General features: G+C 40.5%; 1 protein-coding gene across 1 annotated transcript in view; it reads left to right on the top strand.

Annotated features, from left to right (window-relative positions):
- Positions 1–383: 383 nt before the first annotated feature.
- The window catches only part of DTD1 (D-aminoacyl-tRNA deacylase 1), a 201,742-nt gene continuing 179,230 nt past the window's right edge, over positions 384–22,895 (top strand). Inside the window, exons 1-3 of the mRNA XM_042980969.1 lie at positions 384–554; positions 5,051–5,141; positions 6,045–6,280. Of these exons, the coding sequence (XP_042836903.1) occupies positions 512–554; positions 5,051–5,141; positions 6,045–6,280 (370 nt within the window). The 5' untranslated portion in view covers positions 384–511. The remainder of the gene's footprint in view (positions 555–5,050; positions 5,142–6,044; positions 6,281–22,895) is intronic.

Here is a 22,895-nt window from a genome sequence, read left to right on the forward strand (position 1 = left end):
CAGCAGATTCTGTTCTGTCTGGTTTCTGAGAAGCACTGAGGCAGGAAAACAAGAGAAAAGGAATTTGGGAACATCTGGACGGAAGGGTGGAAGGAGGAACACGGGATTAGGATTCAGAACAAAGCTGGGATTTAGGGATGATTGGCTCTTAGGTCGGAGATGTGAGAAACATCCGGTGCAGAAACTGCGGTTTGGGCACAACTGAGTCTGGGTAGGGGGTGACAGCTGGGCGCGGGTTTCTGGGTCCCAGGGTCCGAGCTGGGCCCACCTGTGGCCTGGGCGGGACTGAGGGAGGGGCGGGGCCTATCACCAGGTGGGCGTGACCTATGCAGGCGAGGCCAACCTGTAGGTGGGCGTGGCCAACGTAGGAGGGCCGCCGCCAACCGGGTCTGACTGGGCCATCCGGCGCGCTTCCTGGTGTCACCCCCAGAGGGCGCCGGCCACTGAGCCGCACGCAGAGTCGCGAGGCCGGAAGGAGCGCGGCGCCGCCCCACTCGCCCCAACCGCCGCCATGAAAGCCGTGGTGCAGCGCGTCACCCGGGCCAGCGTCACAGGTCAGTCGGGCGGGGCCGGGGCCGGGCCCGGGAGGAGCCACCCCTGACCCCGCTCCCGGCTGTCCCCGGCCGCCCCCGCGAGGGTTCCCCCGCGCCGTCCCCGGGGCCCTTCCAGCCGCCAGCGGCCCTGGCGAGCTCGGCCCCCGCAGCCCCAAGTCCCCGGGCCGGCTCCGGGCGTCGCCGCGGCTGCAGAGCCGTCCACGTGCCCGGCGGGCCCCGGCGCGGCCCTGGCTGCAGGGCTCCGTTTTGGGTTCACGCTAAACGCGCCTTATTATTACCGTTTTTTGTTTGTTTTGTTTTTTGTTTTTGTTTGTTTGTTTGTTTTGGTCTTGACTACCGGGTGGCAGAATTTCCGAGCATCCCCGCGGCCCGTTCTTCGGTGGAATGTTGCACAAACAACACGTAGGCAGCATTTCCGGAGCAAGGACCCCCTCCCCCTCCCCTTTATAATGTTCTATTTTAAATTTCCTATTTTTGCCCATTGTCTAAATGTCCCAATGTTTATGGAGCTTGACTGCCAATAAAATGCACAGATATGAAGAGTTGTTCTTACGGTTGAGTTGTGACAGTTATGTACACGTGACCAGCGCCCCATAAGACAGAATGTTCCCCGCGTGAGGACACCTCTCACTCGCCTAACCCTGCAGGGATGGGGTCAGAATCTAAAGAATCTTGGATGAAATGTTTCTCTTTGCCACCAGTTTCTTGTGGACCAAGCCACCCGACCATTAGTCATCGCTGGATCTACTGTAGTCTAGTTTGAACATCAGGGGTGCAGATGATTAATGTATATAAGGTAGTCGTTTTAAAAACAAACCCAGTTAAAAAGATGTTAAAAAAAATTAATGACTAATTTTAGATTGTCTTCTAGACTCAGGTTTGTTTTGTTTTGTTTTTGCAGAATTATAGTATTGTCTCAGTCCAAGTATTTCCAGATAGACTTTTCTTCCAGCAGAGTCTACACCAAGTACATGTTCTTATGTCCATAAAAGTATAAATCTAAAAAAACCGAAGCAACAGAATCCCGTAAAGAAACAACCAAACCCAGGAAAACCATATATTTACCTCAGAGGGTCTACTTTTCAACCCTGCCTAGTGATTTCTAAGTTGTTCTGTTAACTCGTTTTGGATATGGTCCTGAAATAGCAAGGAACAGAATAGCATTGGGATTTATGGGATTTTAAAACGAAGGTTTTTTGGCATTTCAGTTAATATTTAAATTCACGGAAACGGGGAAAATTAGTAGATGAGAAGATTTTTTGCCTCTTTGAGCAAAATTTTACATTCTACTCCATATGGTCATCACCAATGAGTGAAGTTTGGAGAGTTTTAATCTTCTCTTACTTGAACTCTTCATTCTGCTGATCTGGAATATTGAAAACATGTGTTTTGTGAGATTTGCTAAATTGTTTGATTTTAATTTACAATTTAAATTGTATGCTCTTGTTAAAAACCAACAAACCTGCCTGTTAAACAAGTTAAGGGTATTAAAAAAAGATACAGGTATTAATTGTGGGAAGGTTTTGAATAAAATGGAATTCTTTCTCAGTGCTGGAGGGACCTTCAAGGTAGGCAGGCCTTCTAGTTCAATTGTAATGGAAAGACATTTTCTGATTCCTTTAGAATGTGACTGGCTTCACTGAAATGTGGTTGTACATGAATGGCATTTTATTTCAGAGGTTCTAAAATGTCACTTCTGATTTTATGGTTGGGACAGACTACAGTGTTAGGATTCATATTTTATTATATGGCAGGCTCACTTAATGAGATTGGTCAAGCACATTTTGATGCCTTAGCATGGTTATTGTGATAATCTAATTTTAAAAGCTTTATTATGGAACACTTCAAATGTATTTGTTTGGTTACACAGGCAGCAAAGTGTGGTAACCATGTCCCATTCCTCAGCTTCAGCAGCTAAAATTTGAATAGAATCATGTTGGGAAGAGGTTCTGAAATGCGTTTGAATGAATGAGTTAATTTGAGAGGTTGTGAATTCTTCTCAAAGAAGTGGTCAGAGGTGATGCCAGTATACATGGGAAATTGACCAAAGATCTCAGGTCTTTTCTAGTCCTGTGATCTGTTGCCTAAAATGGCGATTCTCAAGTTTTTTTCCCTTGAAAATCCATTTGCCTATAATAAAAGATCCTTTTGAACCTTCTGGTTCTTCTACTTGTCGCTGGAGGTGGGGAGCAAAACTACTCTAGCATAAGAGAGCAGCTAACTGTGTCATATACAGGCTTTGGGGCATAATTTGTTTCTTATTAAAGCAATAATACATTATAAAAATGTTGAAACTCCTCAGATCGTGATTTGAATCACTTTAAATACTGATTCTGCTTTTGAGAATATTCTAAGAAGAGAATCCTAATTATAGGAAAAGATTTAGAGGAATGAATAGCAGAGCATGGAGCATTCTTACAGGGCAGTGAAACTACTCTATGATAATGTAAGGTGGATACATGCCATTATATATTTGTCCAACAAATCTATAGAATATCACATCAAGAGTGAACCCTAATGTAAACTATGGACTTTGAATGATAATGTTGTGCCAGTGCAGGTTCATCAGTTGTAAGGAATGTTCCCCTTCGGTGGGGGATGTTGACAATGGGGAAGCTATGCATTATGGGGGCAGTGAGTATAGGGGAATCTCTATACCTTTGCTCAGTTTTGTTGTGAACCTAAAACTGCTTTAAATTGTAAAATGTAAAGTCTAGTATTCAAAGATTTTCACCACAGTGTTATTTATTGAAGTGAGAATTTTGAAACAAGCCATATATCCAGCCAAATGAGATGGTTAGTTGGTCCATTGGATGGAATGCAACTGTTCCACTTGATGGGATGCAACTATTAAAAGATGTTTAGGAAAATCTTATAACGTGAAAAAATCCTTATGCAATGTTAAGAGAAAAGGTGGAACACAAAAATTTATGTATGTTATTGCAGTAATTGAAAACAAATATAAAGTAAAACGTATGAATAGAGAAAATATCAAAGGGAAATTATTGAAATATTGAAGCGCTTGTCTTTGGGTGTTCTTTTTTCCTTCCTGTTTCTTATATTTTCCAAATTTTCTATGTTGTGTATGCATTAGTTTAATGGTGGATATAACTCAATAACCATTCTTTTTAAGCTTTTAAAACATACTATGGGGAAAATTTGAAAAATATTTTGATATTGTAAGAAAATAATATTGATTTATTTAAAGCACAAATAAAGCTTGATTGTGTTCTAAAGCAACAAGCCAGCCACCCCAGTTGTTTACTGCTTATTTCAGGTAGATTATTCCTGTTTCAGCTTCTGAGTCATTGGCTCAAAGGACAGTAAATCATTCATAGTCCATTGTAAGAAAAGTAGCACAGAAGAAAATATTTTTTTAGCATAAAAAGAAGAGAAATTAAGCTTTACTGATACTTTGTTTGGAATGGGTTGATGCTGATGCTTCCCTGGGGTCTGCATAGCAGGTGATCCCTTGTCAGGGTGAAGGAAGGGGGGGGGTTTCTCATTCTTTCCTTAACTTGCTGGATATTATAACATGTTACAGTCTATGATGCCTTTTCAGATATATTTATAGATATTATCTAGCAGACGCAAACAAGAAAATGGCAGAGTTGACCCTTCTCCCGATTGGAATGTTAGGTTAATAGATGGTAAAATAACAAGATGTCAGTAACATGATGAGATTTGGCAAAAAGTTGGCCAAAAATATGGACAGTTATGAAGATTAACATTTGAAATATGGATTTAGGTTCACTGTAACAATGATGGATCTTAGCTTAAGAACTGAACCAGCACTGAGATACTGCCTAATGGTGGTAGAGCTATGCATTTGACTATAAATACATGCACAAATGTTTGGAATATATGTTTAGAGATTTGTTTTTTTGTGGATGAGGTACATGATTGAAAGGGATTTGGAGGTCATTGGCTTAGAATACAAACTTGAGTACTAAACTAGGACATAATAGAAGTTTGCTGACTTGAAGCTTAACTTTTAAACTATGGTTTGTGTATATATTTATCTTCTTGCAGTAAGTAGAAAAATTCTTTTTCTGACATAAATGTTTATTATTTTGTACTATCTGTATATTATGTACCATATTTGCTAATTCTGAAGAAAAGCAAGCATCTCCTTTCAGAGAATTAGTGCAGCTGGGCTGGATTCCCTGGGGAGGAAAACTCTTGTGTTTTTACAGATAGGCAAACTCTATCATGGAAAGTTTGAGGTATCCTGCCCAAGGTAACACAGAAGAAAATGTGGCCCTAAAAGTTAGCTTAATGGTTGTTAGCTCGTTCATTCCAGATATAAAATCAGAAAGGACCTAAATCTTGATAGTCTTACTGCATTTATGAAACTCATTTTTCAATACCCACTGACTTTACCAAAGAAGTTCTAAGAAGTATGTGTGATGTTTAAACATTCTTGTGGTTACTTAAAAGTTCATCATGGCACCTGTTTGGTTCTGAGTTTCTTTCCTCTTTTGTTTCCTTTCTAGTTGGAGGAGAGCAAATAAGTGCAATTGGACGGGGAATCTGTGTGTTGCTGGGTATTTCTCTGGAAGATACACAGAAGGAACTGGAGCACATGTAAGAGGCGGATTTCTAAGTCATTTCTGTTTGAATGGGATATGTACTGGATATATCTGTAGCTCTGTATTTCTACCTGCCTAGCTATCTGAATTATGTATATACATACACTGGGAACTTCCATGATATTTTGTTTCTGTGAAGTGAGCCCCTGTTACTTTTTTTGTCTGTCCTGTTTGATTTAATGTGGTTATCTCTGTGTTTCAGATGAGGGGGCCAAGGAAGAGTAATTTGTCAGATGATACCCACCAAGTCAGCAGCAGAGCTGAACCCAACAGCCTCGGTCCCTATTTGCTGCTATATCCATGAACCATTCTCTTAATGCAAAACGGAACTTGTTTTCTTATGAATGATTTCTGTTTCCAGTTTGAGCAGTATGATCTGGGCACCATTTATCCATTTAAAAAATGTCCAGTTGTTCATCTTACACATAGGGTCTGGAGCTCTGATAATTCACTGACTTGCCTAAGATCATGAACATGTATTTAGCAAAAAGCCTGAATTCAAATTAGAATCTATGCTACGTGGGGCGCCTGGGTGGCTCAGTTGGTTACGTGTTTGACTTTGGCTCAGGTCATGATCTCGCCGTTGATGGGTTCAAGCCCCACGTCAGGCTCTGTGCTGACAGCTCAGAGCCTGGAGCCTGTTTCGGATTCTGTGTCTCTCTCTCTGCCCCTCCCCTGCTCATGCTCTGTCTCTCTATCTCTCGAAAATAAATAAACATTAGAAAAAAATTAAAAAAAAAATCATCTAGGCTACCTGACTTGGAAGCTGGTGCTCTTTTTACTGAGGTAGAGGAGTTTGTCGTTATGTTCTTTTTCAACAGGTGACACTTTGGGGGTATGGAGTGTGTTGGGAGCTTATGATTCTTCAGGTTTCTCTAACCACTGTTTTCCTGCTTAGGGTCAGAAAGATTTTAAACCTGCGTGTGTTTGAGGATGAGAGTGGGAAACACTGGTCGAAGAGTGTGATGGACAAACAGTATGAGGTGCTGTGCATCAGCCAGTTCACCCTCCAGTGCGTGCTCAAGGGGAACAAGCCTGACTTTCACCTGGCAATGCCCACAGAGCAGGCAGAAAGCTTCTACAACAGCTTCCTGGAGCAGCTGCGCAAGACCTACAGGCCGGAGCTCATCAAAGGTAGGCAGAAGGGTGAGCTGCCCAAGAGGAGAGTCTCTGGCATACTTCTAGGCAGGTCGAAAAGAGAATCTGCGATTATGGCATCTCTTTTTCCAGAAAGTTTGTTGTTTGTGCTTATCACTTAAAACAACGTAGTGGCTGCTGCTACTGCTGTTGTGGTAGGAGTTCTCTGAATGCCACGGATACTGTTTACTCTTTTTCATTCTTTATTTTTTTAATGTTTATTTATTTATTTTGGGAGAGAGAGACTGTGAGTGCCTGCATGTGTGAGGGAGGGGCAGAGAGAGGGAGAGAGAGAATTCCAAGCAGGCTCCTTGCTGTCAGCGCAGAGCCCCATTTGGGACGTGATTCCACGAACCGTGAGATCATGACCTGAGCCAAAATCAAGAGGCAACGCTTCACCAGCTGAGTCACCCAGGCACCCCACCCTTTTTCATTCTTCTGTTCACATTTGAAATATTTAGCAACCCAGAAGTGTGTTTGATATAGTGGTGTTTAATGTTGCTTGCTTATGATGTCTGACAGAGAAGACAATGCAGGTACAAATGTGAGTCAAGTGGCATTTTATTTAAAAATTTTTTTTATTTATTTTTGAGAGAGAGAGAGAGAGAGAAAGAAAGAGAGAAAGACAGAGCATGAGTGAGGGAGAAGCAGGGAGAGACAGAGACACAGAATCTGAAGCAAGCTCCAGACTCTGAGCTGTCAGCATAGAGCCCCATGTGGGACTCAAATCCCTGAACTGTGAGATCATGACCTGAGCCGAAGTCAGACGATTAACTGACTGAGCCACCCAGGCGCCCTATAGCCACGTGTCATTTTAAATTTCTAGTAGCCATATTAAAAAAAAGTAAAAAGAAACAAGTGAAATTAATTTTATTTAGTTTTATTTACTTATTTATTTAAAAGTTTATTTACTTATTTTGAGAGAGAGAGAGAGAGAGAGAGAGAAAGAACATGAGCAGGGAAGGGGCAGAGAGAGAAGAAGAGAATCCCAAGCAGGCTCCACACTTGTCAGCGCAGAGTCCAATGTGGGACTTGAAATCACGAACCGGGAGATCATGACCTAAGCTGATGTCAAGAGTCAGATGCTTAACTGACTGAACCACCCAGGCGCCCCTGGAATTAATTTTAAAAGTATATTTTATTTAACTCAGTATATCCAAAATAGTATGATTTCACCTTTTAATCAATATAAAAAGTTATTGAGATAATTTTCATTCTTTTTTTTGTGCTAAAGTCATCTAAATCTGGTGTGTAGTTTATACATATAGCCCATCTAAATTTGGACCAGCCACATTTCAAGTACCCAATAGCTGTGTGTGTGTAATGGCTATCATATTGGATAGTGAAGGTTTAGGTCTTTACTTAACTGTTTATTGGAAGGAATGCCAACCTAGTTTGAGATTTAGTCTAGAAAATGCCTTGCTCTAGTGGTCTTGGTTTACGGGAGAATTATGAATCTGAAATTATGTGTCTTTTTAAAAAGGGGACCATTCATTTCTAGTCTGTTTTCAGGTTTCTGGAGGGCAGATTGCATTTAATACCATCATGTTTTGTCTTTTTCTTCAGTTATTAGAATGTTTAGCCTCCTTTGGTAATACATCTCAGTGTGAGACTTTCCTAAGAATGTCTCAATATCTAATTACAGTTTCTTTTGCTGCCATCATACCCTTTTATAGACATCTAAGAGTTGTTAACAAGTTAACTCTGTGGTATCTCCTATACTTTGACTTTCTCTGGAAGAAACAAACCCTGATCCCTTATTTATTGTATCTGTTTTCAACCTTAAGTAAGAAAAGTTACTGCCTAATCTTGAAGCTCTGTAGCAAAGCCCCACATTGAGGATTATCAGCTCATCAGATTACTTACGTTTAGAAGAGTGATATTCCTATTCCTGTTTGGCATTTCCTTTTATCTTATTTCTCACTTGTGTAAGGTGTCTCTTTGCCATGATCAGGACATCCCTGCCTTAAATCCCACTCTTTACTTGGGTCCTGGTTGAACGGAATGTATTTGCCTCTTCTGGAAATAATCCAAGTTTAGAGCTCCATTCACAAGTCTGGTCATGGATGTCTCCAGTGTTTTCTCCCACCCTGTGTCAACGGGGTTCCTTCTGCATGGCCTTGCTGCAAACATATTTCTTCCAAAATTCAGTAGTTAAGTCTTCTGAATAATTATTTTTCTTTGCTGAGCTGGGGATTAAATGGTATCATCATTGTCTCCTCTGATTGGTATTTGTAGAATCATCCCATTGCTGAGTAATCTCAGACAAATTTTGGAACACTCTGAAGTCCCTTGAAAGGACGAGCACAAGGAATACCATAAGAGTGTAAGTGAAGGCATTTTAGGTGGCGGAACACTGGTGCTTGTTAAGGAATGCCCAAGTGAAAACAAATGAGCATTCACCTGAGTCCTTAAAGAGGAGTGTTTTGTGTAGTATTAGGTGTTTTGTGTTCCTGTTACTTTTTAAATAAAGTTTACTTATTTATTTTGAGAGAGACAGAGAGCACATGAGCACTGCATGAGTCGGAGAGGGGCAGAAAGACAGGGAGAGAGAGAATCCAAAGCAGGCTCTGCACTGTCAGCATGGAGCTGATGTGGGGCTCGAACTCATGAACTGTGAGATTATGACCTTGAGCTGAAATCAAGAGTTGGGCACTTAACCAACTGAGCCACCCAGGCACCCATGTGCCTTTTACTTTTTGAAATGATGTGTATTTTGTCCAGGTAATTCTGTGAAGTGCCTGAAGCAGTGTACTGTTAACAATATAATTTTATAATGAGTCACAGTTTAAGTTTGTGGGGATATGATATATCTGATTGTTTTGATGAAAAATTGATGTGATTTATACAAAAAGTTTTAATCAATTTATTTCCAAGTCCTTCAGGCTTTCAGAAACAACTACAGTGATATCAGTAGGGTCTCTCTTGTTCTTTCAGCTTTTTATCTCTTTTGTGGTCTTTGATGGAACAAGATGCAGAGAGCATGTTGTACACACTTGCTATGTTTTGGTTAATTTTGAGGTTTTGGCTTCCAGCTCCAATATGGAGAGCCCCCCCCCACCCCCCCGAGAGCTGAAGGGATGTTGGAACACAAACAAATTGCTAATGAATACATTTTATTTCTTTTTTTTCTTTTAAAGTTTATTTTATTTAAAATAAAGAGAGCACAAGTGGGGGAGGGGAGAGAGAGAGGTGAGACACAGAATCTGAAGCAGGCTCCAGGCTCTGAGCTATCAGTGCAGAGCCTGATGTGGGGCTGAAACCCACAAACCGTGAGATCATGACCTGAGCTGAAGTCGGATGCTTATCCGACTAAGCCACCCAGGTGCCCCTATATTTTCTTTATTTTAGGATTCTCAGGGCCACTTCAGCAATTTTAAGACTTAAAGTAGTTTAATTTGTTTTTTGGAAAAAATTAAAATTTTTTTCTAGTTTTACTGAGATACAATTGACATATGTTAGTTTTAGCATTAGTTTTAGTTGTACCACATGATGATTTGATATGTGGGTATATTGTGAAATGATCACTAATGTTCAGTTAATGTTCATCATCTCACATAGTTACAGTTTTACTTTTCTTGTGATAAGAACTTTTTTTTTTTTAGCTTTATTTATTTGGGTTACCTGGGTGCCTCAGTCAGTTAAGTGTCGCATTTGATTTCCCCTCAGGTCATGATCTAATGATTTGTGAGATCGAGCCCTATGTTGGGGTCTGCACTGACTGCGTGGAACCTGCTTGGGATATTCATTCATTCATTTTCTCTCTCTCTCTCCCTCCCCCCCCCCCCCCCCCCCCCCGCTTGCACACATGCATGCATGCTCTCTCTCAAAAATAAGTAATTCAACCAGAACAAAGTTTATTTATTTATTCTTGAGGGGGGTGGTGGGAGCGTCAGTAGGAGAAGAAGGAGAGAGAATCGCAGGCAGGCTCAGTACTGTCAGTACAGAGCCCAACTTGGGGTTTGAACTCACGAACTGTGAGATCATGACCTGAGCCAAGGTCAAGAGTTGGATGCTTAACCAGCCACCCAGGCGCCCCTGTGATGAGAACTTTTAAGATCTACTCTCCTAGCAACTTTCAAATATGTGATACAGTATTGTTAACTTTGGTCATTATGCCATATCTTATATCCCAGAATTTATCTTACAATTGGAAGTTTGAACCTTTTGACCAGCTTCATCCATTTTACCCACTCTCCACCCCCTGCCTCTGGCAACCACCAATCTGTTCTCTGTATCCATGAGATTGGTTTTTTAGATTCCATGTATAAGTGAGATTGTATAGTATTTGTCTTTTTCTGTCTGATTGAAAGCCCTTAATGTCCATCCATGTTCTTGCAAATGGAAGGATTTCCTTCTTTTCTTATGGCTGAATAGTATTCTATTGTGTATATATATCACATCCTTTTTTAAAATGGTTTTGTTATTATTCTTAATTTTTTTTTTTTTTTTTTTTTTTTCAGAGAGAGCATACGAGCAGGGGAGGGGCAGAGGGAGAGAGAGAATCTAGAGCAGACTCCACGCTCAGCATGGAGCCTGATGCAGGGCTCGATCCCACGACCCTGGGATCATGACCTGAGCTGAAATCAAGAGTCAGAGGCTCAACCAACTGAGCCACCCAAGCCCCCCCACCCCCGCCCCCCTCCCCAGACCACATCTTTTTTATGCTTTCATCTATCAGTAGACACTTAGCTTGCTTTCATGTGTTGGCTGTTGATTTAGTTAGATTTAGCATTTATTTTCACTCCCTTCCTCTTCAGTGATTGAACTTTATTTTAAATTTTATTGTTTCTCTTACTTTTTAAGGATTGAATAGAGGGAAGATTGTCCCTCCCACCCAGTGCTCACACCCAGTGCTCATGTGCTTTCAGGCATTTCCTCACCAGCCACAACTCTTCCACTTGGACCCCCGCCCACTTGGACCCCTGCCAGACTTAAATGAAACAGGGTGTATTGCTATATGACTGAAGAATGCAGAGGTATGATGAGTTCAGGTTCAGCTTGCACTGCATTCCTTCTGTCATTGCTGTGACTGTTTCTCTGGGATTCGCTGAGCCCTGCTTTCTCCCATGTGTGTTAGCCTTGTCTTCAGGCTGGCCTTCTGCAGGATGGCCATGATGATTGCAGTCTTCACAACTTACCATCCCAAGGAGAACGAGCCTTTGTCTCTTCATGTCAAGCAGAAGTCCTGAAGGTCACTTTGGGCCAGCGTAGGTTGTATGTCAACTCTGAACCAGTATGGGATGGACTGCATGGCTCAGCTTAGGTCATGTGTTTCGTGGCCTATGGAGTTGACTTCCTGAGGATCACCGGAGTCACAGTGGAGGTCTGGAGCTCTTGGGAAGGGGGATGGAAGAAGTGGCTCTTGGAAGGCTACTGAAAGTGCCATTGTATGTCTTTCAGTTGCTTTTTTGGTAGCCGTGGGGAGGTGGGATAAATAGAAGGGGTGTGGGCAAGAGGAGTAGGCAGTCCTAGCAGTGGGGATAGAGGGGATGGAGAGGGGACTGTCATAGATGTGTGCGCAATTAATGAGGGTGTCCTTTTCACCTGTGTCTCTTTTCTGGGCACCTGGGAGGGAGGGGCTAGTGGCATAATTACCCCAAATGGCTCTTTGAGGCCTGCTCTGCCCCAGTTGGCCTTGAGTTGGTCCTTGAAAACCAGGCTGACCCACACACCTACATGACCAGAATTCTCAGCACCTTTGGCCTGTTTGGGTGTAGTCTGTTTGGAACCCTCTTTGCTTTTGCTGTGGCACACCCCCACTCTGCTCTCATTTGGCTGGCCGCCTGACCCTTTGGCTTTGTGAGGGCATCTCCTCTTCTCAAGAACTTGCCTACCTTGCCTTTTGCTCCTGTTAGCTATTGCTGCATAACACACCACCCCAAAATTCAGTGGCTTAAAAATAACCATTCTGTTTTCCTTTTGTGGGTCAGGAATTGAGGGGGGGCTTGGCTGGGCACTTGTCTCTGATCCATTTAATATTAGCTGGGGCTGGGGTATCTACTTCTAAGATGGCCTGTGTGCATCTTGCTCCTCCCCTCCTCCCACCTTATCCTCCAGGGTCTCCCCCCATCACTTGGGCTTCTCATAGCCTGGTAGTCACAGGGTAGTTTTCTTTCTTTCTCTTTCTCTCTTTCTTTCTTTCTTTCTTTCTTTCTTTCTTTCTTTCTTTCTTTCTTTCTTTCTTTCTTTCCTTTTTTTGAGAGAGAGTGCACGCGAGCAAGCAGGGGAGGGGCAGAGAGAAGGAGAGAGAGAGAATCCTAAGCAAGCTCTGCACTGTCAGCACAGAGATGTACAGGGGGCTTGAACTCACGAACTGTGAGATCATGACTTGAGCCAAAGTCAAGAGTTGGATGCTCAACCAACTGAGCCATCCAGGCGCCCCAGGGTGATTGGATTTCTAACATTGTAGCTGGCTTCTCCCACTACAAGCACTCCAGGAGCAGGTGTTTCAACAGACAGGAGAAGAAAGTGCCAGCCCCCTGAGGCCAGGCCCGGAAAGGGGTGCAGCATCAGTTCTGCCATATGCTATTGGCCAAAGCAGTCTCATAGCCCATCCAGATTCCAGGAGAGGGATGTAGACCCACCTTGCAACAGAAGGAATGTCAGAGTTTGTGGCCATTTTTAATCCTGCACAGTTCATAACTCTGGTGCTTTCAAAGGGTTTTTCCTGTTCTCTGGCTCTTCTTCCAGTAATTGCTTTAGGGGTGATAAACCTAATGCATACATTCATCAGTTTTTGCCCTCTACTGCAGGATGAGCCAGAGGTTAAGGGTGCTTTATTGGACACTCAGACTGAGTGGACCCAGGAAACTGGTTTCAAATGTGCCCCTCAGCAGCCCCTTGGGAATCCCCATCCTTCAGATGGGCGCTGAAAGTAATGTTCAGTGGGAGGCATTAAATGCTCCTAAAGTTGAGTATTGAGCATGCATTGCTTTTATAGTTAGGAAAAAGTAAGTGTTATACCAAAATGGAATAATTGAAAAGAGAGATCTCTGCTCTCAAGATCTCTGTTTCTTGTTCCAACTCTGAGACATTTGTAATGGGCCTAGGAAAGCAATCACCTGCAGGCTTCGTTGAGCAAATCCAAAGCTGCCATGACATTAAAAAGAGCTACCTGTGTATTCTCTGTGGGGACTGATCTGTTGTGGGCTGCAAAGGGCTAGAAAAACGTTGAACGACATTTCAGGAGTGCAGCAGCTTTGTGATTGCCTCAGCTCTGTTCACTCCGTGGGGCATCCATTATGTCCAGGTCTCCTAAAGGTTCGTAATGCAAAGAGAAAGCACAGGAGGAGGAAGCCCACATCTAGTGTTTGCTTGTGGTTATTGTTTAATTTAGTTTATAGATTTGTTTAATTTTCTACTCTTTTTACTGCATAAAGCACGTTAGCAGCCTGAGTGAGCTTTCAGTGGAAGCCTGTTTTGTATACTTTGGCAAGGGCTGTGATGCCAGAGGCATTACTGTTGATGTAAATTTAGGAAATCGTAACGTGGGATCACATCTTCATTGATGATAAATGGCAAGCGGCGCCTGGGTGGCTCAGTCGGTTAAGTGTCCGGCTCTTGACTTTGGCTCAGGTCAGGATCTCGCAGTTCGTGTTTTGAGCCCCATGTCGGGCTCTGTGCTGGTAGTGCAGAGAGAGCCTGCTTGGATTCTCTCTCACCCCCCCCTCTTTCCGCCCCTCCCCTGCTCATGTGCTCTGTCTCTCTCTCTCTCTCTCAAAGTAAATAAATAAACTTAAAAAAATAATAGTAAATAAATGGCAAGACTGGTGGATGGCGACACAGGCCGATGGCTCTAGTGAAGTGTGATGCATATGTGTGACTGATGTTGGTCAAATCAGTTAGTTTTCTGTCACTCCTTCCTTTTCATTCATTCTCTTCAGTGATTGGCTAACCAGCTTCCCTATTTATTTCTGCCTGTCTCTTTTAGGTCTCAGACTTAGACTAACTGCATCATCTCTGTGGCTACAGTTTACATTCCGTTTGCCCAAATGGCAAAACCATATCCGTTTTTGTTTTTAAATCCTAGCTTTTCATGATTCCTTGATTGGCTTAGTTGATTTTCCAAGGTGAACAACAGCCTCCTTTTACCAGTTCTCCTTCCCCTACCTAACTGTCTGGGGCCCCCTTAAAACCAGTGTCATCATTGTGGTGGTGGTCCAGTACCCTGCATAATGGCAGAGTGCCTTATACACTGTAGGCACTCAGTTATTTTGTGTGACGAGCGTCCCTGGGCCCAGGGTGATGAGGACAGGCAGTGGCTCTGCTGTCCCATTCAGCTGCTTCCTCTCTGGGCTCCTTCTCCCACCTGTCTTTATTCCCCTTTACCCCTTTTATTTCAATTCCTGAGCCCTCTTCATACTTTTGTCGTGAATTGAGGGGTCAGCCCCTTTTTCTTGTGCAGTGACGTTTAAAATAGGAATATTTTAAAACCGTATTGATTTGGGGTCTACAAATTCAGAAATGTTGATACATTAGTTGGCCCTCTTTATATTTTATGCAAAGGGTCTATAAAACAAATGAATAGTGTACATGATATGGTATCTCAGTTGCTTTCTCTCTCTTTGTTGTGCCCTGAGGGGATCCTCCAGTTTACTAATTTTTCTTTGACTGTGTCCAGTCTGGAGTTTAGCTTGTCATTTGAGCTTTAAATCAGTCACTTATTTTTTATTTTCAGTATTCTTCTTTCTAAAATTAACTTATTTTTTTTTATTGTGGTAAAATACACGTAACATGAAATGAAGCATTTTAAAGCATAGAGTTCAGTGATAGTGTATTCACAGTGTTGTGCAACCATCACCACTGTCTAGTTTCAAAACATTTTCATCACCCTAAATAAGGAGACCCTGTACCCATTAACCAATCACTCCCCATTCTCCCCCACTCCTAGGCCTAGAAACCATGAATCTGCTTTTGGTCTCTATGGATTTGCCTCATCTGGATGTTTCATACAAATGGAACCATACAATATGCAGCCTTTTGTGTCTGGCTTCTTTGTCTTAGCATAATGTATTCAAGGTTCATCCTTTGAACATACATTGTGCGTGTCTATATGCATACATTGTAACATTTATCAGTACTTCATTTCTTTGCATGAAGAATATTCCATTGCATGAATATATCATGTTTTGTTTATCTGTGCATTCATTGTTGGACACCTAGCTTGTTCCCAACCTTTTAGCTGTTGTGAATAGGGCTGCTGTAAACTCGTGTACAACTTTTTGTTTGAACACTCACTTTCCATTTTGTTGGTTATATACTCAGACGTGGAATTGCTGGATCATACAGTAATTCTGTTTAGTTTAGTGAGGCACTGCCAAATTGTTTACCACAGTGACATTTTGCATTCCCACCAGCAGTGAGGGTTCTGATTTCTCTGCATCTTTGCCAACATGTGTTACTTCCTTTTTTTTTTTTTTTTTTTTTTAAATGATTATAGGCATCCTGCTGGGTGTGAAGTGCATCACTGTGGTTTTGATTTGCATTTTTCTTTCTCTCTCTCTCTTTTTTTTGATAAAATATTAATTTTTTTTTTTTTTTTAAGTTTTAGAGAGAGAGAGGGCTGGAGCTGGGGAGAGGAGAAGAGGGAGAGAGGGAGAATCTTAAGCAAGCTCCACTTGCAGTGCAGAGCTAAATCCCATGACCCTGGAATCATGACCTGAGCTGAAATCAAGAGTGGGACACTCAACCGACTGAACCACCCAGGCACCCTCTATCTTTTTTCCCCTCCCCTTCCCATGTGTTCATCTGCTTGTTTCTTAAACTCCACATATGAGTGAAATCATAGGTACTTATTTCATGTGATACAATACACTCTAATTCAGTCCACGTCATTGCAAATGGCAAGATTTCATTTTTTAACAAAATTTTTTAATGTTTATTTATTTTTTGAGAGACAGAGACAGAGCATGAGCGGTGGAGGGGCAGAAAGAGAGGGAGTCATAGATTTTGAAGTAGGCTCCAGGCTCAGAGCTGTCAGCACAGAGCCTGATGCGGGACTCGAACTCAAAAACTGTGAGATCATGACCTGAGCTGAAGTCAGACACTTAACCGACTGAGTCACCCAGGCGCCCCAATATTTCATTCTTTTTGATGGCTGAGTAATATTCCATTTTGTGTATATGAGTGGTGTGTGTATGTGTGTGTGTGTCTTTGTGTATACTACATTGTCTGTATCTATTCATCAGTCAGTAGACATTTGGGCTCTTTCCATAATTTGGCTCTTGTGGATAATGCTGCTATAACCATTGAGATGCAGGTACCCCTTCGAATCTGTATCGTTTGGGTGAATACTTAATAGTGCTGGGTTGTAGGGTAGTTCTGTTTTTAACTTTTTGGGGAACCTCCACACTGTTTTCCAGAGTGGCTGCACCAGTTTGCATTCCCACCAGCAGTGTCAGAGGGTTCCCCATTCTCTGTGTCTTTGCCCACACCTGTTTCTTGTGTTGTTCATTTTAGCCATTCTGACAGATGTGAGGTGGTACCTCATTGTGGTTTTGATTTGTATTTCCCTGACGGTAAGTGATGTTGAACATTGTTTCATGTGTCTGTTAGCAATCTGGATGTCTTCTTTGGTAAAACGTGTATTTGTGTCTTCTGCCTATTTCTTTACTGTTTTTTTTTTTTTTAACCATAAATACATACAATTTTTATTTGTCAATTATAGATTGATAAAGCTAGAAAAAAAAGACAAATGCAAGAATGTTCCAAGTAGCACTGTTTGTAAGAGCAAAAAATCTGAAACAATCAAAATGCCATTGACAGGAATATGATTAATTGTGGAATATCTTTTCAATGTAGGTGAAAATAAATGAAGTTACCATTCATGTATCATTATAGATGAATACTTGAATGCTAAATGAGAACAATAAGTCATAGAATAATACATACAGCATGATAACATTTAAAAAAAATGCTTAAAAATAAGAACAGCTAAACAGTATATTGATAAAGAAGCTAGGGAATGAATGAGCTAGGGAAAGGACACGTATAGATACAATTCCAACTGTTAAGTGGATGACAGTTCCATACATGTTCATTTTTTATTATACTTCTTTATGTATGTATCACATATGTAATAAATCATATATATGAAAAAATATAAAATATCTATCTGTAAGATCCTAAAGACCTTATATAGAAAAGGAAGTGTCCAGTGAAGTTTAAACAAAAGATATCTCTTCATTGGGAATCTGTTTCCAGAAACAAAGAACTTCATTGTCTAAGCACCTTTTAACAGTATTAAAAATTAAAGTTGTCTTTTCCAACATTATTTATTTCTGATTTTGGTGTTTATGAATGCCTTTGAAATTCTCGAATGATAAATAACAGAAAAACTTTCCCTGGCAACCTATTCTTTTCCTCCTTTTTCTTCTCTTCTTCCTCTCTTTTCTTTCCAACCAATTATCAATCATTTGTTGCTTTATAATTGTTACTGATTTTTCTTAGTTGGATATACATAATTTCTAAGATGTTTGCCTCTAAAATACTTTTTTTCCAACATAGAACACCTTCCTCAGATGATAGCTTGTCTTTTCAGTATTTTCATTTAACTTTTCAAATAATTCTTCCATGGCTCTGTCAGAGCTTGGAATTTCCCTGGAACTCCACAAACTACAATAGCCAACATTCATGTAGCACTTACTATGCTTTAGGTTGTAGTCTGTTACTGCATTCAGTCCTCATGAAAACCCTACAGTGTTATCCCTGTGTTGCAGATGAGAAAGCTGAGGCACAGAGAGGTCAAAAATCACAAATGACAAAGCTAGAATTCAAGCCAAGCAGTTGAGTTATAGATTCCTGCTCTTAACTAACTACCACATCATCATGATGTCCTTTTGATTTTATATCAACCAGTTTTCTGTCTGAAGCAGTAAGAGTATCTATTGCTTATAAGAACAAATTTTCGGTATCTTTCAACTCACCATTATTATTTTTTAAAACTTAAATTCAATTTCATTAACATACAGTGTAATCTTGGTTTCAGGAGTAGACCCAGTGATTTATCTCTTACGTATGATACCCAGTGCTCATCCCAAAAAGTGCCCTCCTCAATGCTCATCACCCATTTAACACATTCCTCTACCCACCTCCCCTCCAGCAACCCTCAGTTTGTTCTCTGTATTTGAGAGTCTCTTATGGTTTGCCTCCCTCTCTGTTTTAAAAAATCCTTTATTTTTCCTTCCTTTCCCCTCTGTTATCTGTTGTGTTTCTTGATTCCACATATGGTGAAAAAATATGATCTCTTTCTCTGACTGAATTACTTTGCTTAGCATAATACTCTCTAGTTCCATCGACGTTGTTGCAAATGGAAAGATTTCATTCTTTTTCATCACCTGGTAGTATTCCATTGTGTGTATATGTGTGTGTGTGTGCAGCATACATATATACGTATATATGTGTATGTACATATGTATGCATGTACACATGTATGTATAAATGTATATATGTATGTGTATATGTACATATGTATACATATACATATAATGCATATGTATGTATATGCATATGTGTATATGTATACATATGTACGTATATATACCACGTATTCTTTATCCATTCATTGGTCAGTGGACATTTTCCATATGGGCAGTGTAGTCTTTCCATACTTTGGCTACTGTTGATAGTGCTGCTATAAACATTGGGGTGCATGTGCCCCTTTGAAACAGCACATCTCTGTCACTTGGATAAATACCTAGTAGTGCATTTGCTGGATCATAGGGTAGTTCTATTTTTAATTTTTTGAGGAACCTCCATACTGTTTTCCAGCATGGCTGCACCAGTTTGCATTCCAGCAGTGCAAAAGAGATCCTCTTTCTGCACATCCTCGCCAACATCTGTTGTTTCCTGAGTTGTTAATGTTAGGCATCTGACAGGTGTGAGGTGGTATCTCGTTGTGGTTTTGATTTGTATTTCCCTGATGATGAATGATGTTGAGCATTTTTTCATGTGTCGGTTGTCCATCTGGATGTTTTCTTTGGAGAAGTGTCTTTTCATGTCTTTTGCCCATTTCATCACTGTATTATTTGCTTTTTGGGTGTTGAGTTTGATAAGTTCTTTACAGATTTTGGATACTAACCCTTTTATCTGATATGTCATTTGCAAATATCTTCTCCCATTCTGTCGGTTGCCTTTTAGTTTTGCTGATTGTTTCCTTTGCTGTGCAGAAGATTTTTATTTTGATGAGGTCCCAGTAGTTCATTTTTGCTTTTGTTTCCCTTGCCTCCAGAGACATGTTGAGTAAGAAGTTGCTGTGGCCGAGGTCAAAGAGGTTTTTGCCTGCTTTCTCCTTGAGGATTTTGATGACTTCCTGTTGTAACATTTAGGTCCTTCATTTTGAGTTTATTTTTGTGTCTAGTGTAAGAAAGTGGTCCAGGTTCATTCTTTTGCATGTCGCTGTCCAGTTTTCCCAGCACCATTTGCTGTAGAGACTGTTTTTATTCCATTGGATATTCTTTCCTGCTTTGTCAAAGATTAGTTGGCCATACGTTTGTGGGTCCATTTCTGGGTTCTCTATTCTGTTCCACTGCTCTGAGTGTCTGTTTTTGTGCCAGCCATGCTGTCTTGATGATTACAGTTTTGTAATACATCTTGAAGTCTGGGATTGTGATGCCTCCAGCTTTAGTTTTCTTTTTCAAGATCGCTTTGGCTATTCAGGGTCTTTTCTGGTTCCATACAAATTTTAGGATTATTCTAGCTCTGTGAAGAATGCTAGTGTTATTTTGATAGGGATTGCATTGAATATGTAGATTGCTTTGGGTAATATTGACATCTTAACAATATTTGTTCTTCCTATTCAGGATCATGGAATATTTTTCCTCTTTTGCGTCTTCTTCAATTTCTTTCATAAGCTTTCTATAGTTTTCAGTGTACAGATTTTTCACCTCTTTGGTTAGATTCATTCCTAGGTATTTTATGGTTTTTGGTGAAATTGTAAATGGGATTGATTCCTTAATTTCTCTTTCTGTTGCTTCATTGTTGGGGTATAGGAATGCAACCTATTTCTGTGCATTGACTTTATAACCTGCTACTTTGTTAAATTCATGAATCAGTTCCAGCAGTTTTTAGGTGGAATCTTTTGGGTTTTCCATTAGAGTATCATGTCGTGTGCGAAGAGTGAACGTTTGACTACCTCCTTGCTGATTTGGATGCCTTTTATTCCTTTTTGTTGTCTGATTGCTGAAGCTAGGACTTCCAATACTATGTTGAATAACAGTGGTGAGAGTGGACATCCCTGTTATGTTCCTGACCTTAGGGGGGAAAGCTCTCAGTTTTTCCCCATTGAGGATATTAGCGGTGGATCTTTCATGTATGGCTTTTATGATCTTGAGGAATGATCCTTCTATCCCTACTTTCTTGAGGGTTTTATCAAGAAAGGATGTTGTATTTTGTCAAATGCTTTCTCTGCATCTATTGAGAAGATCATGTGGTTCTTGTCCTCTATTTTATTGATGTGATACATCACGTTAATTGTTTAGTGGATATTGAATCAGCCCTGCATCCCAGGTATAAATCCCACTTGGTTGTGGTGAATAATTCTCTTAATGTATTGTTGGATCTGGTTGGCTAGTATCTTGTTGAGGATTTTTGCATCCATGTTCATCAGGGAAATTGGTCTACAGTTCTCCTTTATAGTGGGGTCTCTGTCTGGTTTTGGAATCAAGGTGATGCTGGCTTCATAGAAAGAGTTTGGAAGCTGTCCTTCCATTTCTGTTTTTTGGAACACTTCAAGAGAATAGGCTTTAACTCTTCCTTAAATGTTTGGTAGAATTCCCCTGGAAAGCCATCTGGCCCTGGACTCTCTTTTTTGGCAGATTTTTGTCACTGATTTTTTTTTTTTACTGGTTATGGTCTGTTCAGATTTTCGATTTCTTGCTGTTTCAGTTTTGGTAGTGTGTATGTTTCTAGGAATTTGTCCGTTTCTTCCAGATTACCCATTTTATTGGTGTATAATTGCTCATAATATTGTCTTATTGTTTGTATTGCTGCTGTGTTGGTTGTGGTCTCTCCTCTTTCATTCTTGATTTTATTTATTTGGGTCCTTTCCTTTTTCTTTTTGATCAAACTGGCTAGGAGATTATCAATTTTGTTAATTCTTGTAAAGAACCAGCTCCTGGCTCATTGATCTGTTCTACTGTTTTGTTGTTGTTGTTGTTGTTTTTTGTTTTGGTTTTGATAGCATTGATTTCTGCTCTAATCTTTATTATTTCCTGTCTTCTGCTGGTTTGGGGTTTTATTTGCTATTCTTTTTACAGCTATCTAAGGTGTAAGGTTAGGTTGTGTACCTGAGACCTTTCTTCCTTCTTTAGGAAGGCCTGGATTGCTACATACTTCCTCTTATGACTGCCTTTGCTGCATCCCAGAGGTTTTGGGCTGTGGTGTTATCATTTTCATTGGCTTCCATATACTTTTTAATTTCCTCTTTAACTTCTTGGTTAGCCTGTGCAGTCTTTAGTAGGATGGTCTTTAGTCTCTAAGTATTTGTTATCTTTCCACATTTTTTATTGTGGTTGGTTTCGAGTTTCATAGCGTTGTGGCCTGAAAATATGCACGGTATGATCTTGATCTTTTTGTACTTGTTGAGGGCTGATTTGTGTCTCACCGTGTGATCTATTCTGGAGAATTTTCCATGTGCACTGGAGAAGAATGTGTATTCTGCTTTAGGATGAAATGTTCTGAATATATCTGTTAAGGCCATCTGGTCCAGTGTGTCATTCAAAGCCCTGTTTCTTTGTTGATTTTCTGTTTAGATGATCTGTCCATTGTTGTAAGTGGGGTGTTGAAGTCCCCTAGTATTACGGTATTATTATCAATTCATTTCTTTATGTTTGTGATTAATTGATTTATATATTTGGATGTTTCCACATTTGGAGCATAAATGTTTACAATGGTTAGATCTTGGTGGATACACCCCTTAATTATGATATAATGCCCTTCTTCATCTCTTGTTACAGTCTTTATTTTAAAGTCTAGATTGTCTGATATAATCCGGCTTTCTTTTGGTGACCATTAGCATGGTAGATTATTCTCCATATCCTTACTTTTAATCTGAAGGTGTCTTTAGGTCTAAAGTGGGTCTCTTGTAAACAGCATATAGACAGATTTTGTTTTCTTATCCATTCTGATACCCTATGTCTTTTGATTGAAGCATTTAGTCCATTGACGTTTAGAATGAGTACTGAAAGATGTGAATTTATTGCCATTATGTTGATTGTAGAGTTGAGGTTTCTTGTGTTGTTCTCTGTTCCTTTCTAGTCTTTGTTGCTTTTGGTCTTTTTTTTTTTTTTTTTTTTTTTTTTTCCCTTGCATTTTCTCCCTTCAGAGAGTTCCCCTTAAAATTTCTTGCAGGGCTGGTTTAGTGGTCATAAACTCCTTTAATTTTTGTTTTTCTGGGAAACTTTTTATCTCTCCTTCTATTTTGAATGACAGCCTTGCTGGATAAAGAATTCTTGGCTGCATATTTCCAGTTGAGCACATTTAATATATCCTGCCACTCCTTTATTGCCTGCCAACTTTTTGTGGATAGGTCTGCTGTGAACCTGATCTATCTTCCCTTGTAGGTTAAGGACTTTTTTTTTTTTTTTTCCCTTGCTGCTTTCCTGATTCTTTC

The sequence above is a fragment of the Panthera tigris genome, chromosome A3 (genome assembly GCF_018350195.1).
Source record: "Panthera tigris isolate Pti1 chromosome A3, P.tigris_Pti1_mat1.1, whole genome shotgun sequence".
NCBI classification, from domain to species: domain Eukaryota; kingdom Metazoa; phylum Chordata; class Mammalia; order Carnivora; family Felidae; genus Panthera; species Panthera tigris.